Source organism: Hippoglossus stenolepis, chromosome 3 (assembly GCF_022539355.2).
Source record: "Hippoglossus stenolepis isolate QCI-W04-F060 chromosome 3, HSTE1.2, whole genome shotgun sequence".
NCBI classification, from domain to species: Eukaryota; Metazoa; Chordata; class Actinopteri; order Pleuronectiformes; family Pleuronectidae; genus Hippoglossus; species Hippoglossus stenolepis.
In genome coordinates, this window is record NC_061485.1 from 18,017,169 (window position 1) to 18,035,487 (window position 18,319).

At 40.3% G+C, this 18,319-nt stretch overlaps 3 protein-coding genes across 3 annotated transcripts; 2 read left to right on the top strand and 1 right to left on the bottom strand.

The window, feature by feature from the left end:
- Positions 1-2,261, top strand: LOC124851548 (acidic mammalian chitinase-like). Its single transcript, XM_047339322.1, has 10 exons — positions 1-134; positions 258-287; positions 375-576; positions 691-747; positions 841-1,006; positions 1,200-1,324; positions 1,414-1,537; positions 1,638-1,820; positions 1,906-2,025; positions 2,112-2,261. Exons 1-10 carry the CDS (start codon positions 110-112, stop codon positions 2,259-2,261), a joined length of 1,182 nt encoding a protein of 393 aa, XP_047195278.1. The 5' UTR covers positions 1-109.
- Positions 2,262-3,066: 805 nt separating this feature from the next.
- Positions 3,067-5,641, top strand: LOC118104835 (acidic mammalian chitinase-like). Its single transcript, XM_035152070.2, has 11 exons — positions 3,067-3,116; positions 3,240-3,269; positions 3,357-3,558; positions 3,673-3,729; positions 3,823-3,988; positions 4,182-4,306; positions 4,396-4,519; positions 4,620-4,802; positions 4,888-5,007; positions 5,094-5,232; positions 5,316-5,641. The coding sequence occupies exons 1-11, from the start codon at positions 3,092-3,094 to the stop codon at positions 5,585-5,587; spliced, it is 1,443 nt and encodes a 480-aa protein (XP_035007961.2). The 5' UTR covers positions 3,067-3,091; the 3' UTR covers positions 5,588-5,641.
- A 2,320-nt stretch (positions 5,642-7,961) lies between these two features.
- On the bottom strand, positions 7,962-18,319 carry LOC118104664 (sodium- and chloride-dependent neutral and basic amino acid transporter B(0+)-like). The gene is made up of 15 exons (XM_047339323.1): positions 18,263-18,319; positions 16,508-16,652; positions 16,279-16,410; positions 15,135-15,296; positions 14,548-14,662; positions 14,328-14,460; positions 13,950-14,090; positions 13,720-13,855; positions 13,316-13,408; positions 13,100-13,225; positions 12,828-12,946; positions 11,042-11,141; positions 9,512-9,621; positions 8,199-8,366; positions 7,962-8,090 (listed from the first exon to the last, which is right to left on the bottom strand). Exons 1-15 carry the CDS (start codon positions 18,317-18,319, stop codon positions 7,962-7,964), a joined length of 1,866 nt encoding a protein of 621 aa, XP_047195279.1.

The window sequence follows — 18,319 nt, forward strand, 5'->3', positions numbered from 1 at the left end:
TGAGTCTTCAAGCCTCTTCAAAGACACTTCACAGATATTGCAGATATGGAGGAGGACCTGAGGAGTATAAAAGGGTCCGAGGAGCCTAAGCTCATTGTACAGAGACAACATGGGCAAGCTACTCATCTGCGTCGGTAAGCTGAGCTCCTTGTTCACTGAAACCTTTCAAACTTTGTAACAACACAATTTAACTTCATGTTAACTTGTCAACCTGCTGCCTCTTCCCTCTCTCCTAATCGTTTTTCTTCTCTCTGCAGGACTGGCACTCCTGCTGCACGTGCAGCTAGGTAATTATATCCTCTCTCCACTCAGTGTTGCTCATGCGTATTGAAGTTTGTAGCCTAATGTAAGAGTGATTATTCCATGTGCCGCAGGATCATCCTACATCCTCTCCTGTTATTTCACCAACTGGGGACAGTACCGTCCTGGAGCAGGCAAGTATTTCCCCACCAACATTGACCCATGTCTCTGTGACCACCTCATCTATGCCTTCGCTGGAATGGACGGCAACATGATCAAGACCTACGAGTGGGACGATGAGAAACTCTATGGACAGTTCCAGGCTCTGAAGAACCAGTAAGTAAACACAAATGCTCTGTAGTGACAGTGAGACTCCAGAACACATGGAAACACACATTACAGTACTTTGATAATGAGAGAGTTTTAAGTGGATGTTGTTGTCGTTTGCAGGAACAGCAACCTGAAGACTCTGCTGGCCATCGGAGGCTGGAACTTTGGTACTCAGAAGTAAGTGATGACACGAGGATCAATATTCTCACCAAGAGGATCTTGTGACACTTGCAGGAACTTCGCTCTGACTGTCTTCTTGACCTCCTCCAGGTTCACAGCCATGGTTTCCTCCCCTGCCAATCGTCAGACCTTCATCACCAGCGTGATCACATTCCTGCGTCAGTATGAGTTTGATGGTCTGGATATTGACTGGGAGTTCCCCGGCTCTCGTGGCTCCCCAGCTCAGGATAAGGAGCGCTACACCGTTCTGGTCCAGGTGGGTCTTATTGATGGCCTATGATGAATCCGGGTTGTAGACCAATACTACTGTGGTGACATGTCACTGGCAAAACCTGCAAGTAACTGTGTTAGACTGTTGAGAGTGCGACATATCAATCAACAGATGGATTTATCTATACTTTTAAAAAACATGCAACTGTTACTGTTTCTTTCTCTTTGTCCATCTAAAGGAACTGATGAGCGCCTTTGAGGCTGAGGGCAAGAACACCAACCGTCCCCGTCTGATGCTGACTGCTGCTGTCTCTGCTGGCAAGGGAACCATTGACTCTGGATACCAAATCGCTCAGATTGGCGCGTAAGTGTGTGCATATGTGTGCAAACGTTACACACCCTCACAATTGTTGTACAATACGCTAAACATGAATCCTTTTGTCTGTTGACCAGTGTGCTGGACTACATCCACGTCATGACTTATGACTTCCACGGTTCTGGGGAGCACAACGTTGGAGAGAACAGTCCTCTGTACAAAGGACCCTCTGACCAGGGATCCATGATCTACTTCAATATGGTGAGTGAAGCGACCATTATTTGTCTCTGTTTGCTGTAAATGAATAAACATGACATCAAGGAGTAGACATTCATGCTGGTCTGTACTCTCTCATGTGCAGGACTATGCCATGAACTACTGGAAGAGCAACGGTGCCCCAGCTGAGAAGCTGCTGGTTGGTTTCCCCACCTATGGCCACACCTTCCGTCTGGCTTCCTCCAACACAGCTGTGGGAGCTCCTGCCAGTGGACCTGGACCTGCTGGACCTTTCAGTCGTCAGGCTGGTTTCTTGGCCTACTATGAGGTTAGTGCTTCTTGTTGTCTTCCATGGACAATGTTTACTTAAATCTTGCGTAGATCCTTAACGTAAATGTTCTCTCTGCCATCAGATCTGCACTTTCCTAAAGCAGGGAGCCACTCAGGCCTGGGACAGCTCCCAGGATGTTCCATACGCCTACAGCAAGGGAACCTGGGTTGGATATGACAATGTGAAGAGCTTCCAAATCAAGGTATGAAGTTGAATATCATTATTCACATTCATGTCTCCAAATGTTGTGTTTTTAACACTTGGTTTAACCTCCGATCCGCTCTACAGATTCAGTGGCTGAAGCAGAGCGGTTTCGGTGGAGCCATGGTGTGGACTCTGGATCTGGATGATTTCAGTGGCACTTTCTGTGGCCAGGGAAGATACCCTCTGATCAACACCATCAAGAGTGGACTGGGAACTGGAGCCTGTACGCATTAAAAACACGTGTTCGATGACAGCTGCAAGTGCTGGAACTGGGCTTAAATCATCAAGAATTCAGGAACAGCTGTGTAACACCTGACTCATCAAACCTGAATAAATAAGGCATTTAAAGCAGTTTCACGTCCCTTGTGGTTTTGTGTATTTCATGTATGTTCCAATCAAAATCATTCAACTACAAATCAGCAAAGAGGAATCAGTTTATTTATCGATGATAAACTTTAAACAAAAAACATGATAAGTTAAAGCTGCAAGCAGCATTGGACGAGTTCTCGCACATGATAAATGTCAGAGGTCCAGGCAGGACGAGGGTTGACAGGAGCTGTCACTTGCACCGAACACTGTGTGAATGAGTGCACCAAACATGCATTTTGTTGGCGTGCAAAACCTTTAGACTAGACCATGATAATTACATGTATACGGGTACTCGACTACTCCATATGTGGGAAAAGGGTCAATGGAAAAAGGTGGGTAATTCACTTACGTCATGAGGACCGATTATGGAAAATACAATTTTTAAAACACCTGTAAACCATTGAAAGTGAAACAGTGAAAAACCTGATGTGAATATGAAGCCACGTGAAACAGTTAGACTCTGTTCTGCCAACTTTAAAAGCCTTGGAAATAGTTAGTTTATATCGGATCATATCGTTATCAAAAAGTCACATGAAGGTTATCAGCCGTGAACAAATAAAATAACAAGTTTGACTTTCACTTTTGCTGAGTCTTCAAGCCTCTTCAAACACACTTCACAGATATTGCAGATATGGAGGAGGACCTGAGGAGTATAAAAGGGTCCGAGGAGCCTAAGCTCATTGTACAGAGACAACATGGGCAAGCTACTCATCTGCGTCGGTAAGCTGAGCTCCTTGTTCACTGAAACCTTTCAAACTTTGTAACAACACAATTTAACTTCATGTTAACTTGTCAACCTGCTGCCTCTTCCCTCTCTCCTAATCGGTTTTCTTCTCTCTGCAGGACTGGCACTCCTGCTGCACGTGCAGCTAGGTAATTATATCCTCTCTCCACTCAGTGTTGCTCATGCGTATTGAAGTTTGTAGCCTAATGTAAGAGTGATTATTCCATGTGCCGCAGGATCATCCTACATCCTCTCCTGTTATTTCACCAACTGGGGACAGTACCGTCCTGGAGCAGGCAAGTATTTCCCCACCAACATTGACCCATGTCTCTGTGACCACCTCATCTATGCCTTCGCTGGAATGGACGGCAACATGATCAAGACCTACGAGTGGGACGATGAGAAACTCTATGGACAGTTCCAGGCTCTGAAGAACCAGTAAGTAAACACAAATGCTCTGTAGTGACAGTGAGACTCCAGAACACATGGAAACACACATTACAGTACTTTGATAATGAGAGAGTTTTCAGTGGATGTTGTTGTCGTTTGCAGGAACAGCAACCTGAAGACTCTGCTGGCCATCGGAGGCTGGAACTTTGGTACTCAGAAGTAAGTGATGACACGAGGATCAATATTCTCACCAAGAGGATCTTGTGACACTTGCAGGAACTTCGCTCTGACTGTCTTCTTGACCTCCTCCAGGTTCACAGCCATGGTTTCCTCCCCTGCCAATCGTCAGACCTTCATCACCAGCGTGATCACATTCCTGCGTCAGTATGAGTTTGATGGTCTGGATATTGACTGGGAGTACCCCGGCTCTCGTGGCTCCCCAGCTCAGGATAAGGAGCGCTACACCGTTCTGGTCCAGGTGGGTCTTATTGATGGCCTATGATGAATCCGGGTTGTAGACCAATACTACTGTGGTGACATGTCACTGGCAAAACCTGCAAGTAACTGTGTTAGAGTGTTGAGAGTGCAACATATCAATCAACAGATGGATTTATCTATACTTTTAAAAAACATGCAACTGTTACTGTTTCTTTCTCTTTGTCCATCTAAAGGAACTGATGAGCGCCTTTGAGGCTGAGGGCAAGAAGACCAACCGTCCCCGTCTGATGCTGACTGCTGCTGTCTCTGCTGGCAAGGGAACCATTGACTCTGGATACCAGATCGCTCAGATTGGCGCGTAAGTGTGTGCATATGTGTGCAAACGTTACACACCCTCACAATTGTTGTACAATACGCTAAACATGAATCCTTTTGTCTGTTGACCAGTGTGCTGGACTACTTCCACGTCATGACCTATGACTTCCACGGTTCTTGGGAGCACAACGTTGGAGAGAACAGTCCTCTGTACAAAGGACCCTCTGACCAGGGATCCATGATCTACTTCAATGTGGTGAGTGAAGCGACCATTATTTGTCTCTGTTTGCTGTAAATGAATAAACATGACATCAAGGAGTAGACATTCATGCTGGTCTGTACTCTCTCATGTGCAGGACTATGCCATGAACTACTGGAAGAGCAACGGTGCCCCAGCTGAGAAGCTGCTGGTTGGTTTCCCCACCTATGGCCACACCTTCCGTCTGGCTTCCTCCAACACAGCTGTGGGAGCTCCTGCCAGTGGACCTGGACCTGCTGGACCTTTCAGTCGTCAGGCTGGTTTCTGGGCCTACTATGAGGTTAGTGCTTCTTGTTTTCTTCCATGGACAATGTTTACTTAAATCTTGTGTGGATCCTTAACGTAAATGTTCTCTCTGCCATCAGATCTGCACTTTCCTGAAGCAGGGAGCCACTCAGGCCTGGGACAGCCCCCAGGATGTTCCATACGCCTACAGCAAGGGAACCTGGGTTGGATATGACAATGTGAAGAGCTTCCAAATCAAGGTATGAAGTCGAATATCATTATTCACATTCATGTCTCCAAATGTTGTGTTTTTAACACTTGGTTTAACCTCCGATCCGCTCTACAGATTCAGTGGCTGAAGCAGAGCGGTTTCGGTGGAGCCATGGTGTGGAGTCTGGATCTCGATGATTTCAGTGGCACTTTCTGTGGCCAGGGAAGATACCCTCTGATCAACACCATCAAGAGTGGACTGGGAACTGGAGCCTGTACGCATTAAAACACATCCGTCTGTAAAATTCGCAATGAGAATATATCCGTGTTTGACCTATATTTTCATTTCTCTCCTCAGCTTGTGCTTCTCGTTCTGACCCCCTGCCTCCAGTCACACCAACCGCACACGCTCAGCCCAAGCCCGGTGGTGGCGGCAGCAGTGGTGGCAGCAGCAGCGGTGGCAGCAGCAGCGGAGGAGCTGGCTTCTGTGCCGGAAAGGCCAATGGACTCTTCCCAGACCCAACCAACAAGAACCACTTCTATGAGTGCAGCCAGGGACAGACCTACGACCAGCACTGTGCCGTCGGCCTGGTGTTCGATGACAGCTGCAAGTGCTGCAACTGGGCTTAAATCATCAAGAATTCAGGAACAGCTGTGTAACACCTGACTCATCAAACCTGAATAAATAAGGCATTTAAAGCAATTTCACGTCCCTTGTGGTTTTTTTGTATTTCATGTATGTTCCAATCAAAATCATTCAACTACAAATCAGCACAGAGGAATCAGTTTATTTATCGATGATAAACTTTAAACAAAAAACATGATAAGTTAAAGCTGCAAGCAGCATTGGACGAGTTCTCGCACATGATAAATGTCAGAGGTCCAGGCAGGACGAGGGTTGACAGGAGCTGTCGCTTGCACCGAACACTGTGTGAATGAGTGCACCAAACATGCATTTTGTTGGCGTGCAAAACCTTAAGACTAGACCATGATAATTACATGTATATGGAATGGTGATTGTGACATGAGAAGTACTTCCTAATGCCAGTAGGTTGGAAAGTATGAAAACATGTTAACTTCCTGTTACCAGTGGGTGGCGCAACAACTTTATTGGGTAGTGGCATGTAGATGTCTTCAGCCAGGACTCTTTTCAAACATTTTTGGGGAATAACTTTTACTTTTACTTCTTACATTCTAACACAAATATCTGTACTTTTACCATCAACCTTTAACAAAAACATGATTAATTATTGATCATTTCACTCCCTTTGTGTAGTGAATGAGAATGTTTCTTATGACTTTTCATATCCTACTTAGTGTCTTTCTGTTCTTGATTAGGACTTTCCATGTACCCCTCTTCCAGGAATGGTCAGTCTTTATTTTATTTTTATTTTTATTTTTGAAACCATGGCCTTTATTGATAGGGCAGAATCTAAGGGGTAAAGGTGGGAGAGAACAGGTAAGACATGAAGCAAAGGTCTCTTGAACCTGCGACCACTGTAGAGGCCTCAAGCCTCAGTATATGGTGACAAGGTGAATTATCAGGACCCATCAGTATTGATTAGTTTGTAATTCCTTAATGGATGACTACAGTTTATAAGAGAAAAGAAATGCTGCCACAGACACTCACCATTAGGCCTTTATTATTCAGACAGTTGTCAATACAAAGACAGCACCACAAGTTTCATTCAGGTTTGTGACTAATGCCACAAGACCAGGTTTACAACTTATACAAGCCATTATATTCAGTAGTACATCAATCATGAGGTAGTATATGAGTTATTTAATCTGTTAAATACATAATTATGTGCTTTGTTTTTGTCATTCTCATGTGCGAATCTGCTAAATTATAGTTTGTGGTGTAGGGTTAGATGTTTTTGTTTCAGTGTTAGGTGTTACCTTTGCATTCTGCAAAATATATGCCTCCAAAGCTTTTCTTAGTCTTCAATAAAGTTTTAGGGTAAACACATTAACAAAACATGTTTTGGTACAGAGAAGCATTAAACTGCTTTTACCTATTACAAGGCAGAGTCATATTATAGAGTTGTCGCACATTAACCTATTCATACTGTATGTTTTTAAAAGGACATTAAAATACCATTTCAGTACTTTCAGAAATATGATCTCTAATGAAATAGTACAAGGTGTGGAATAAAACTGTACTTTTAGGGCCATGATGTCCAGCAGATGGAGCTCTTAAAAGAATGATGAGAAAATACTATCTGCAGCAAACAAGGCAGGAATGTATTATTAACAGAACAGTTCAATAGCTGCAATAACCTCTTGAAATATGTAGACAGTCTGTAAACTGACAGTTTGAACCTAATCATTAAACAATGAAAGACATTTAGTGAAGGTACATTGTGAAGATAAAACATATGACACGTTGAAAATTTGAACCACTTCAAACTTTATGTAATTGTTGAGGTAGTTGTCCTGTAACCAACAGAGCCTAACAATATTATAAACCTACCACCACAGCAATGCTTGTAAGTGACTCCCTGTACATAATGACAACAGCAGCACTTGTCTCTAAAGGAAAGTAATGAGACCGTTTTATAATCACATTATAACACAGTTTTAGCTTTAACTACAAACCTGACTTGAAGAAAAGAGATATATGTGCCTGTGTTGAAGGTCAGATCATTTATTTTAACTACTAGTTCTACATTCTTGAATGAAGCTTTGACATAATCAGAATCAGTGTCAGTGTCATGAACTGGAATTCAAAAAATGTATATAACTGTGTACCTGCTCCTGAAATCTGTACATGTAGTGTTTGTAAAATGTAAACTATTTTCCCTTTAATACCTCAAAACATAATGTGCTAGAAAAGAACCGCTCAGTTCAGTTTGAGAAGTAATGGGCTGCAAAGGCCAATACTGCACCCAATCTGGATGGATTTTATATCGACTACTACTTCATAATTGAATATGACCTTGGACACAAGAAAACATGACACACAAATCAATATTAGAATTGCATTTGCAGTAACAATGTCGTGTTATATTGGCTTGTTCTTTGTTGATAATGGTTTCCTTTGCCGACAGCTTTCTTCTGAGTACCTTTCTCCTCGGTGGATCTCCAGGTATGGATGCCAATCCTCAGAGGGAGTGCACACTGACTTCAAACGCTGTGGAAAGTACAGAATTACACAATTAGAAGTGACCCTGAATATAAGTACACTCTTACAGTGTTTGAAATTTACAGAACATACAATTAACAAAGACAAAGTACGCACCCCCAAGAGGCCTCCCTCTGCTCTCATCAGCCTATACCCAATGACAAGAGGGATCCAGATAAGGATGAACGCAGACATGCACCAACCCAGAGCCAAGCCCCAGTCTGGGTACTCTACTCCTCCATAGGTGGGGGGAACAAAGTTTATCAGAGACCAGATGAAGATCACCTAGACAGAAGAATAAATAGTAAATATACTGTAACATTCAATCATATTTATTGAGATGTACATGGTGCCCCTCAAAAACTGTGACATACATTTTGAAAACAGCGACAAGCTGAACCTGAGGTACTTACAAAAGTTTTGATTGAAGTATTCAGTAAATTCATTGAATAACTCTTATATGTTTATCTGTTAATATAGAACACAATTCTAGAAAAGTATAAATTAGAAACTAGAATTACCACCCTGCAGTTGTATGTCTCTGCAAACCAGTGCAGTTTCAGTCCATCCTGGTGTTCCTGACATAATGTAGTCACAATATCACTATGACTTTTGACATTTGAACACTGAAATGTAATCAGTTAATGTTTGACTCCAAATGACAACCATGGTCAACTGGTGCCAGGAAGGAGTAGAGATTTCTGATATTAACAAACTGTTTCCTGTTGGAGCGGCAGGACTGGAACTAAGCAAAAGCTTTACCAGTGACCTCGACCTTTGAATTCTAATCACTTCAACAATGAGTGCAAGTGAATTTTTTTTACCAATTTGAAGAAATTTCTCAAGGTGTTCTTGAAATACTGTGTACACAAGAATCTGACAGACGGACAAAACATGCCTCTGGCCACTTGCTGTTACTGGTGCACAGTCATAAAAATGTTTTTGTGAGGTAATGGTGACCTTGACCTTTGACTTTTGACCACCAAAATCTGATTAGTTCATCCTTGAGTACCAAATTTGACGAGTCCCTCAATGTGCTCTTGAGATATCGTGTTCACAAGAATAAGACTGACAACATGAAACCATAATGCCTCCAGCCACTTACTGCTGCCAGCGTAGAGGCATAAAAAGAGAGAGCAGACCTATTCAGTACAAACCAGAAAGAATGTTATGCTATGTGTGAAGCATTGGTTCTGCTGCAAGATATTAAAAGTTAGTCTTTCAGAGCAGCACTGAATATTATATTCATTTCAAATATTAATAAATTTCCACTTTTCCAGCCATTCTTTTGGTCACACTCATACCAACATTTTGTTCCTTCACTTAACTACATTTCAAGTAGTGAATTTCATATTTTACTTGATTAGTTTCCCAATTAAACTTTGTTTCATACTATAAAGAAAAAAACTAAATTTGTACTCATTACTCACCAAAATTAAGCAGGGGCTGATCAAGACCCAAAATGCTTTCCACCACAGCCAGAAGCAAAAGCTCTTCCTCCCAATCATCATCTCAATGTCTTTAATTAAATTGTTTACTCCTGCAAGGCATGAGAAGAAAATGCGCAAAGGAGACAGTTTAGTGCAATGGAAAGGTTCTCCTTGCATTCACATCCATCAAGCGCTCAGTCAAATGCTAGTCAAGGTTTCAACAATGCAATTATTTTTCTATCATAGTGACTCTAAAAATAAATAAATCTGAATAAATGTAATGATCCTCAACTGATAAACTAATAATAAAGCATAAAACTGGTGATATTATATATTCTATAGATTACATTATGTAAACAAATCCCAGAAAGAGACCAAAACCACCATGCTTAGCAAAGGCCAGCTATTCAACTGAAACGAACACAAGCATCATGGGAGTTTTTGTCTTCACCATCATTGCCAATGAAAATCTAGCACAATGTTCATGGATGAACTAAAGTATTCAAAGTTGTATTCATGCTACACAACAAATGGCAATGAATAATTGTGACAAGTGACAAATAAAAACAGTGAAAGCAAAAATCTGCTAACTGACTAAGTGGCAAGCTGTTGGTTTTTCCGTCATCATACGTTGTTTGAAGTTAAAGCATCTACAGGCAGGAGGGTAAAGTGGATTTGACACAATAAAACGGCGACCAAAGCGTAATGTCCCCTTTCCTCGAATAAAACTGGGGATTTATCTGGGATTGACCATTGTTTGAAATATTTTGGTACATGCTCAATACCACACTAATGTATTATTATTATTTTTGTAATAACATTTGATACAACCTTAACACATTGTTGGTTTTGGTCTTTGAATGGGATTTGCTGACACTGAGAATGACTATGGCCAACATTTACAGCACTGGTGCAGTGGCAGTTTTAAACCTGTCTGTTTGGAATGGGCTGTTAGCTTGGCATGTGGTAATGCTCTAGAGTCTAGAGCCACTAGTGAGTCCTCTCCACTATACTGTCACTTTTTATTGTTTGTGTGAAGAGCTTTTTAAAAACATGGTGCAGAGTGAAGTTAGAAACATTTGTGTTCATCCTCCCTGGTTTATCTGCATTGAAGATTTTATATTGAATGTTTTTCATGAGATTAAACTGAGTTTGTTTAATTACTGCTAACATGTATGGTACATACACATGTACAATTCAGCTCGATAGAAACAAACAAAACAAACATGCCTTTACTTTTAAGACATGTGTTTTATGAATGTGCACCTGCTGCACCTGTGATTGTTTGTATTATTTAAATTTTGTGAGATATAGTAATCTTATTATCAAAACAATGGTGGCGATTTTGACGTGAGGTCTGACCCATTACTGACTGCTGCTGTGGTTTATCTGAAGACTGAAGCACCAAATTGTACACTGCACTTCCCTGGGCATATACATGGTAAGTGTTAAGACGACAAGATGAGCGGTTGACGCAATATAAGTTCCACAGACAGACATGCAGATAAACCATATATGTTGTATATTTACCATAAATGTAGCAGAAGCCAAGGACCTCCATATAAGCCAAAATAAGCAGCACCCAGGAAGTCGCAAAATGGTCGATTAGAGTTACCCAGTATATTCCTGCCTATTTTAAACACACACACACACACACACACACACACACACACACACACACACAGAGAGACAGGCACTGTAGGTAAGCAGGACAATAATGTTAATTATTACGGCTGCGTTGTAGTCGTAGGAGGTAGGTTGACACAGCTTGGTACTGCAGAGTTTAGTGTCACATCCTGCTGAGGCATGCATCCTGTTGCTGGTAGGTGGTGCTATGATAATGTTGAATTTTGGCATGCTAAGTCTTTTGCAGATAGGACAATGTATAGTCAAATAAGTGGAACTTCCTGTTTCATGGTGATATAGCCACAGCCATGCTGTTGAAGGAAATCTTACGATTAGCAAAACATTTCAATGTCGAGGTTGTTTATTTACACTGACAAAATTTGAAGTTGATATGATTATTCTGTGGGAGGAGTTCATTAAGTAAAATGCCTGCAAAAAACCCAGATATTATACATTTACATTTTTAAGTTTAATTTGGGGTGTGGGTAAACAATAAACAATAAAGACATTGAAAAAAGAAAAGATAACAAAGTAGACGAAACAAATCCTCATGTAAATTTGCTTGGTCCCTTATTGCAGTGTTAAGATAATTGTAAAGCCTAAAAGATAAATAAACACCACTTGCAGCAAAAGTGGTGGAAATTTCAGTCATGTCTGTATAATATATAAACGATAACTACTGGTCTCTACTGGACTCTTCTGGACTCTTCTGAACTCTTTAATGCCAATTTGTTGAGTTGGAAATTGTTAGTCTGAATACAAAGTGTTAACACTAAAACTGTCTGTTGTTTACAGTTTGATTTTGTTGATTTTAAGTGACTGAAACATTTTATTTGTATCGGTTTATTTCATTTTACTTTATTTAATTTTACGACTCTTTTGTTGTAAGTGTGTCCATGATAGATATACCTATTGATTTTCATACATGTCGGTTAAGCATGCCGTTGGGACAGCTTAATCGAAATCTTGTATGGGCACGATTGAGCCATTTTGCCAAAACCATATGCAAAACCCATATTGGAAGTAAATGTCATTTCTGATGTGTTTGCCGAGTTCCATGAGTTCTCATGCATGTTTAGCCTCCCAAAAATGTGGTCAACTGTAAAAGATAGATAGACATTTTCTGTGTTGCTACGGCAACAGCGTTCAACATAAACAGACAACATTCACAAAATGTATTCATAACTATCTTAGGGATCTTTGGACAAAATTTAACCTAGATCTGGTCTTGTGAAGTTTTTTGTGGATTGGATATGTAGTCAAGTTAGAAGAACTTCCTGTTTCAAGGCAAATCATACTTTGACGTCAGGCCCCGGCATGTCGTCAAATGTTGAAAAGTACAACTTTTCAACATGTAATTTGTTGTTGCCAGTAGGGGTCGAGTTGGCTAGGGCTGAATATTTCCATCTAGATGTGTTCAGGCCTGGACTCTTATCAAACATGTGAAGTTTGGTGCAGATTGGAGATAGGAGATCGTTTAGAAAGTACAATGTGTGTGAATCACCAATAATACCCAACGATTTCCATGGGCTGCACTATCGAGTCACTTGGGCACACCCATATGCTGAAACTATTTGACGTATATCTGGCACATCTGAATTTGTTGCTAAGTTTCAGCTAAAATTACGAATATTTAGGCTGCAGCCCGAATAATTTCGGACAGTAGTCACTGTTGGCAGATCTACTTTACCGTTGTCACACATGGCAGGCCCAGGAGGAAGATGAAGACACATGACCCTAGACTCACAAAGTGATGTTTGGATTGAAGGGTTTCAGGGAAGGCATCAATTAAACAGCTGCTGGTCACCTCTAACAATAAGAGGAGATGGAAATCAGTGAGTAAACTGAGTAGCAAAGACTGGTTATTTGCTTCAACACAGATCCTATAGTTTACATTCAAGATTTATGCCAGTTAGAATGGTATGACAGCAGAGCCCTTCCACTGGCAAATTGTAATCTCACCTATCATTGTAAACTGAGTGTCCAGGCCAACTAGGGTAAGCATTGAAAAGAACAGTATTGACCACAAAGGGGAAATGGGAAGTTTAGCCAGAGCATCTGGATATGCAATGAATACCAGGGAAAATCCTGCAAAGACGAAGAAACAAAACTTCAGAGAACATACAGCAGCCATTTTACATATTATAAGTACAGTAAGAAGTATCATTAGTATCTGACCTTCCGTCACCACACTTTCAACAGGTTTTCCATAGACGTAAGACATGTGACCCAAAATCGAAAATATGGCGAAGCCTGCATACACACTGGTACCTAAAGAAATTAAAAACAGTAAAATAGACACAAAGTGAAAATCTATATGAACCAAAGATGACATTGTGTACAAAGTGGCATTTACATAATTTTTGAAGGGCTGTTATCTAACTAGACTGTGGTTAGCCACAGTAGATACTATCACTTTGGGCTGCCTAAGTGGTAAGTCACCGAACATCTATACTTATCGATCGACTACTATCTAATCCTACTTTACTGTCAAATCTTACCAGATTTTTTCTCAGTAAAGCTGCAAAAATAAATTACCTTGTTTTAAAATCAGTGCTTCATCTGAAATAAAATTGTCCTACCATGGTTAGTAAGGGTTGCAACAACTGAGTCCCAAAGCATGTTGTTGTGGAAATTGTTATAGGAAGCAAGGGTCGTAACACCTCCCATACCAATGGACAAGGAATATAAAGTCTGAATTGCTGCATCTTTCCAGACCTGAAATACAACATATGCGAAAATGGTGATTTAAAAAGTACATTGCAAATGTCTAGTGTTTTAATGTTTTACATTGTGATTGATGGATTCTTACCTCTGGTTCCGTCAGTTTGGTGAAATTGGATCGTGAACCAATATAGTAAGCTATGCCTTCTGCAGCTCCCTCTAGTGTCACACCTCTGATCAGCAAGATCAAAATCACCACATAAGGAAATAAAGCTGTGAAATATAAAACCTGCAGAGACAAACATCTGAAATAAAAATTTCTCACTGAATATGTGAGCTGACCACAGAGCAATGCATATGCCAGAGTGTGAAAGAGATTTAACACAATGCAATAAGGATGACTGCCCAGACCAGGCTTTAGCATATGATGTAGCATGTTTCCACTGCTTCTCAGAATGAGTGTGTGAACCAGAATTAGATTTTCACAAATTGTGGATAAGAACAAATTAAGTAGTAGCTGACTTACTTTTCCATAAGACTTGATGCCTTTAAAAAGCGCTGCAGCAACAAGGATGGAGGTCAGCAGCAGACAAAGGGCCAAATGCCAGACTATTGGTCCTGTTTCATCCAGACCACTGGATCTCTGCAGAGCCACACGACTGAGGAAGAGAGAAATCTGACTGTCATGAAACCACACTATGACAAATGTATTTGTGCTTGTTTGCATTAGAGTTTGTGATTCTTACTCCCAGTACTGTTCACTTGGACTCTGCACTGGAACCGTGATCACGTCAGTTGAAGGACAAGTGATGTTTTCCTGAGTCCAGTTGGCCACTAGAACACCACTTACATTACAAGACACTGGAAAAGGAATGAAGACTGGTGAACAGCTTGTTTAAAATAGACATGTCCCTGAGAAGCAGTGTTTACCTAACATGGCTCTATGACCCCGTTCAGACCTGGTAGTAACATCAATCCTGAGTTCAGGTCTAAACATAACCAAATGTGTCCTGAATGGGTCCTAAGATCCCTTCCCTCAGACCACATTCGGAGGTGATCTGGGAAACTTTTGGCCACATTCTTTTCACTGCGTGAGTGCAAACGCATCCTGCCCCACAAATGAAGGAGCCGACGACCGGCTACAGTTTCACAATGAATCTTTATTCTATCCAGAACGTTGATTTGTTTCAGCGCCAATATCACTATATAAACGCTGGCTATGACATAATCATATCCATTTTTTTTAATAGGTAAAATTGTATTTCCCCCCACACACACAATTTGGAGATAACAACTCTTCACTCTTCAAAAGAGCTATAGATATAAACATTACCTCTGGGTGTGCTGCTGCAGTTACTGTCAGCCCAACTGAAGCAGCTAGACCATGGCAAAGGAGACTGGAAGGAGGCGAACAAGTAGTACATGCTGTAGCTGATGATGACGTTATAATAAGTTGACATCAATATGTTTCCTATGACTACGGAGAGGCCAACACCTGGATAACAAATAGAAAACGGAAGATAACAGATTACAGTACAACAATTTGGTATTTGACCGTACTGAGCCCGCTACATACATTTTCCAAGCGGCAGAGGCAGACATTGATACAATCTTGATTGTTAAATTATTACTATTTGTATCCTACAAATCTCGGTTTAATGACTCGTCTGTGAAGACACCAAGTCATACAGGTATCTACGGGAGTTCTGTAGCTAAACATGGTCAACTGGACTCACTTAAGTTTCCTGAAGAAGTTCAGACCTGAAGACGTCTTTATGACAAGAGGTAAATCGTCTTGACGAAACTCAAGTAAGTCCAGGGCCAGATGGTATTTATGCCTTGACATGTGCAGATGAATTGACCACCCTTCATTTAATGAAGGTTAACACAGCAAGTTGTTTTAAACATAAATTCAGAGATCAACAGTGTAGGCAGGTACGCAAACAGATGAGAACAAATCTGTCTTTCACAGGAAGACAGAATCCCAGTTTTGTTGCTGTAAGGTAAAGATATAAGGTTAAACCAAAAATCTATTGGCAACCACTTATCGTGGTTATACATAGCTAATGCATAGCGCAGTTTTACTCTTTGACCCTAGGCAAATTTACAATAAACTTTATTGGAATACTCAGATCATAACATTTCTGCACAGGGTAGCGACTGCACATCCTGTGTTGGCTGAGTGTCTCTGGTGTCAAGTATGAAGCGTTGTTTCTCTTCTCCCTCTCAGTGATGAGAGCATCGTGCTCTATTTCCCACAATAGCTTGCCATGAAAATGTTCCATCTCATTTATAAAGTCAACGTTTGAAACTGAATCAACTAAATTATCAATAGCGAATATAGTGTAACTCATTCACTGGTTGCAGCCATTTTCTTTACAATAAAATAATGTGATTATCTCTCACATTTTAACAGGATTTTAATGTTTATCAACAGTAAATGTCTTCTGCATTACATGTATTTGTTTGAGGCTTACCCTGTAGCATCGGCACAGCTCTCCACATGTTGACTGGACCTTGGCTGCAGAACTGACCAATGGCATTTTCCATGAAGAAAAGAGGGATTCCACACAAAACCAACAACAGGAAATAAGGAATGAGAAAGGCACCTGCTCAAAAAATAAAAGAAAGTGGTCATTTTATTAATTTATTCTTAAAAAGCTGTTAGCTTAAGAGATTTTCTTCACACTGATTCCAAATAATTACCCCCTCCATTCTTGTAGGCAACATAGGGAAATCTCCAGATATTTCCCAGGCCAACAGCATAGCCGATCAAAGAGAGCATGTATTCTCTCTTGTGTGTCCAGTTTCCACGCTCAGGATTCTCATCACCATTATCCATATCACAATCCTGCTCAAAACCGAATTTCACACGTTAAAAAATATTGAGCTCTATCTTCCACCCAACGCAACATGGTACTGAGTGTCTATGCACGTTTCAGACTGATGCAGTTGTCATTTTCCTGTCAGTGCCATGTTGTGTCTGTGGCAAATTGGACTTTCACCCATGTGAGTATCCATGGGTATGTTGGGCTTTAAATAAGGTGGGTCAGGCTCATTGGTTGTGCCTTGCTTTTGAAGCATCAGAAAGAGTTGACAAACAAATATGTGGTCTGAAGTCAGGTTGAACAGTATTTTAAGGGTATAAAATGTGGAAATATGTTGTTAACCAAACATAAACCAAACTTAAACATAACCTTTACTTTAGCAGTATATGTATCAAGCTGATTGATTAATGTCTGCTACCATTTCAGCACAAATAATGACAGTGGGTTAACTTGAGATCTTGAAATTGTAAATAACAAAATATTGAGGGCAACATATTGATATTATTTGATATATTGTTGGATTTCATCTTAAAACAAAAGCAGATTCTCTCCCATTTCTTTTCAGCCTGTCAGTCATTATTTCACCATTTCATCAGGATTCATTGTAGACTTCTGTCTAGTGTCCCCTTTGCTGCACATTCCCCCTAAAATAAATTGAATTGCTCCAAACAAATGTTCATGTTGTTCTGATGAATGACTGTCGTACTACTGCTGAAACTTTTCCCCCCAAAATGTTTTAATGTTTAAATGATAAAAAGCTTTAATGTGTGATGACTGCTATTATAGCCAGAATGTATACTTTGTTTACCAAAAATGCACTAATGTAGCAAATTGAGTTTATTTAATCTTGATAAAAGGTAAGTACAATCCAAATATTTAATTTACATAAGCCACACAAATATATGTTTAGTGGTAAATTTCCATATGCCGATCGACACACAGAGAATAAAGTAACAACATTGCCATTCTGAAATAAGCAAAGACACTAGTTGTGTTGCGCTGGGTGCTGCTTTGCATCAATTGCATTATGCACAGGAGACATTTTGACTTGCAATTACAATAATTTAATGTGTGCGAATAATAACTGTTGGGTAACACTTTATATTAGGGAACACATATTAACCATTAACCAGTTGCTTATTAGCCTGCATATTAGTAACATATTGGATCTTTATTAGTCATTATAAAGCACTTATTAGTACCTTATTCTTCATGATCTTATTCTACAACTACTAGGCCATTAACTAACAGTTTTCTCTTAATTACCTCCTAATTACTGCTTATGCTACTAATATGCATGCTAATACGCACCTAGTTAATGGTTAATATGTGTTCCCTAATATAAAGTGTTACCCAACAGTTATTATTCGCACACAAATGTTCAACCTAATTTTATCAGATCATTTTTGGTGGTAAATATAGTCTATAAATAGTCCAGATCACCAATTTATGTTTTATTTTTATTTTGTTGCAATTTCACCATAGGTAGAAATATAACAGGATATTGGGCCTGTCAACAATGCGATATGAAGAATGCACCTTTTAGCTCTGTGAAAAAAATGACACACAAAAACTGCACAGCTGTACACATTAAAGTAGGCTGCATGTGTAGTTATTCAGTTTATAATCCTACCTGATCTGAAAGAATAGCAGGGTTGTCATTGGATTTTTTTGAAAAACAATCACACAT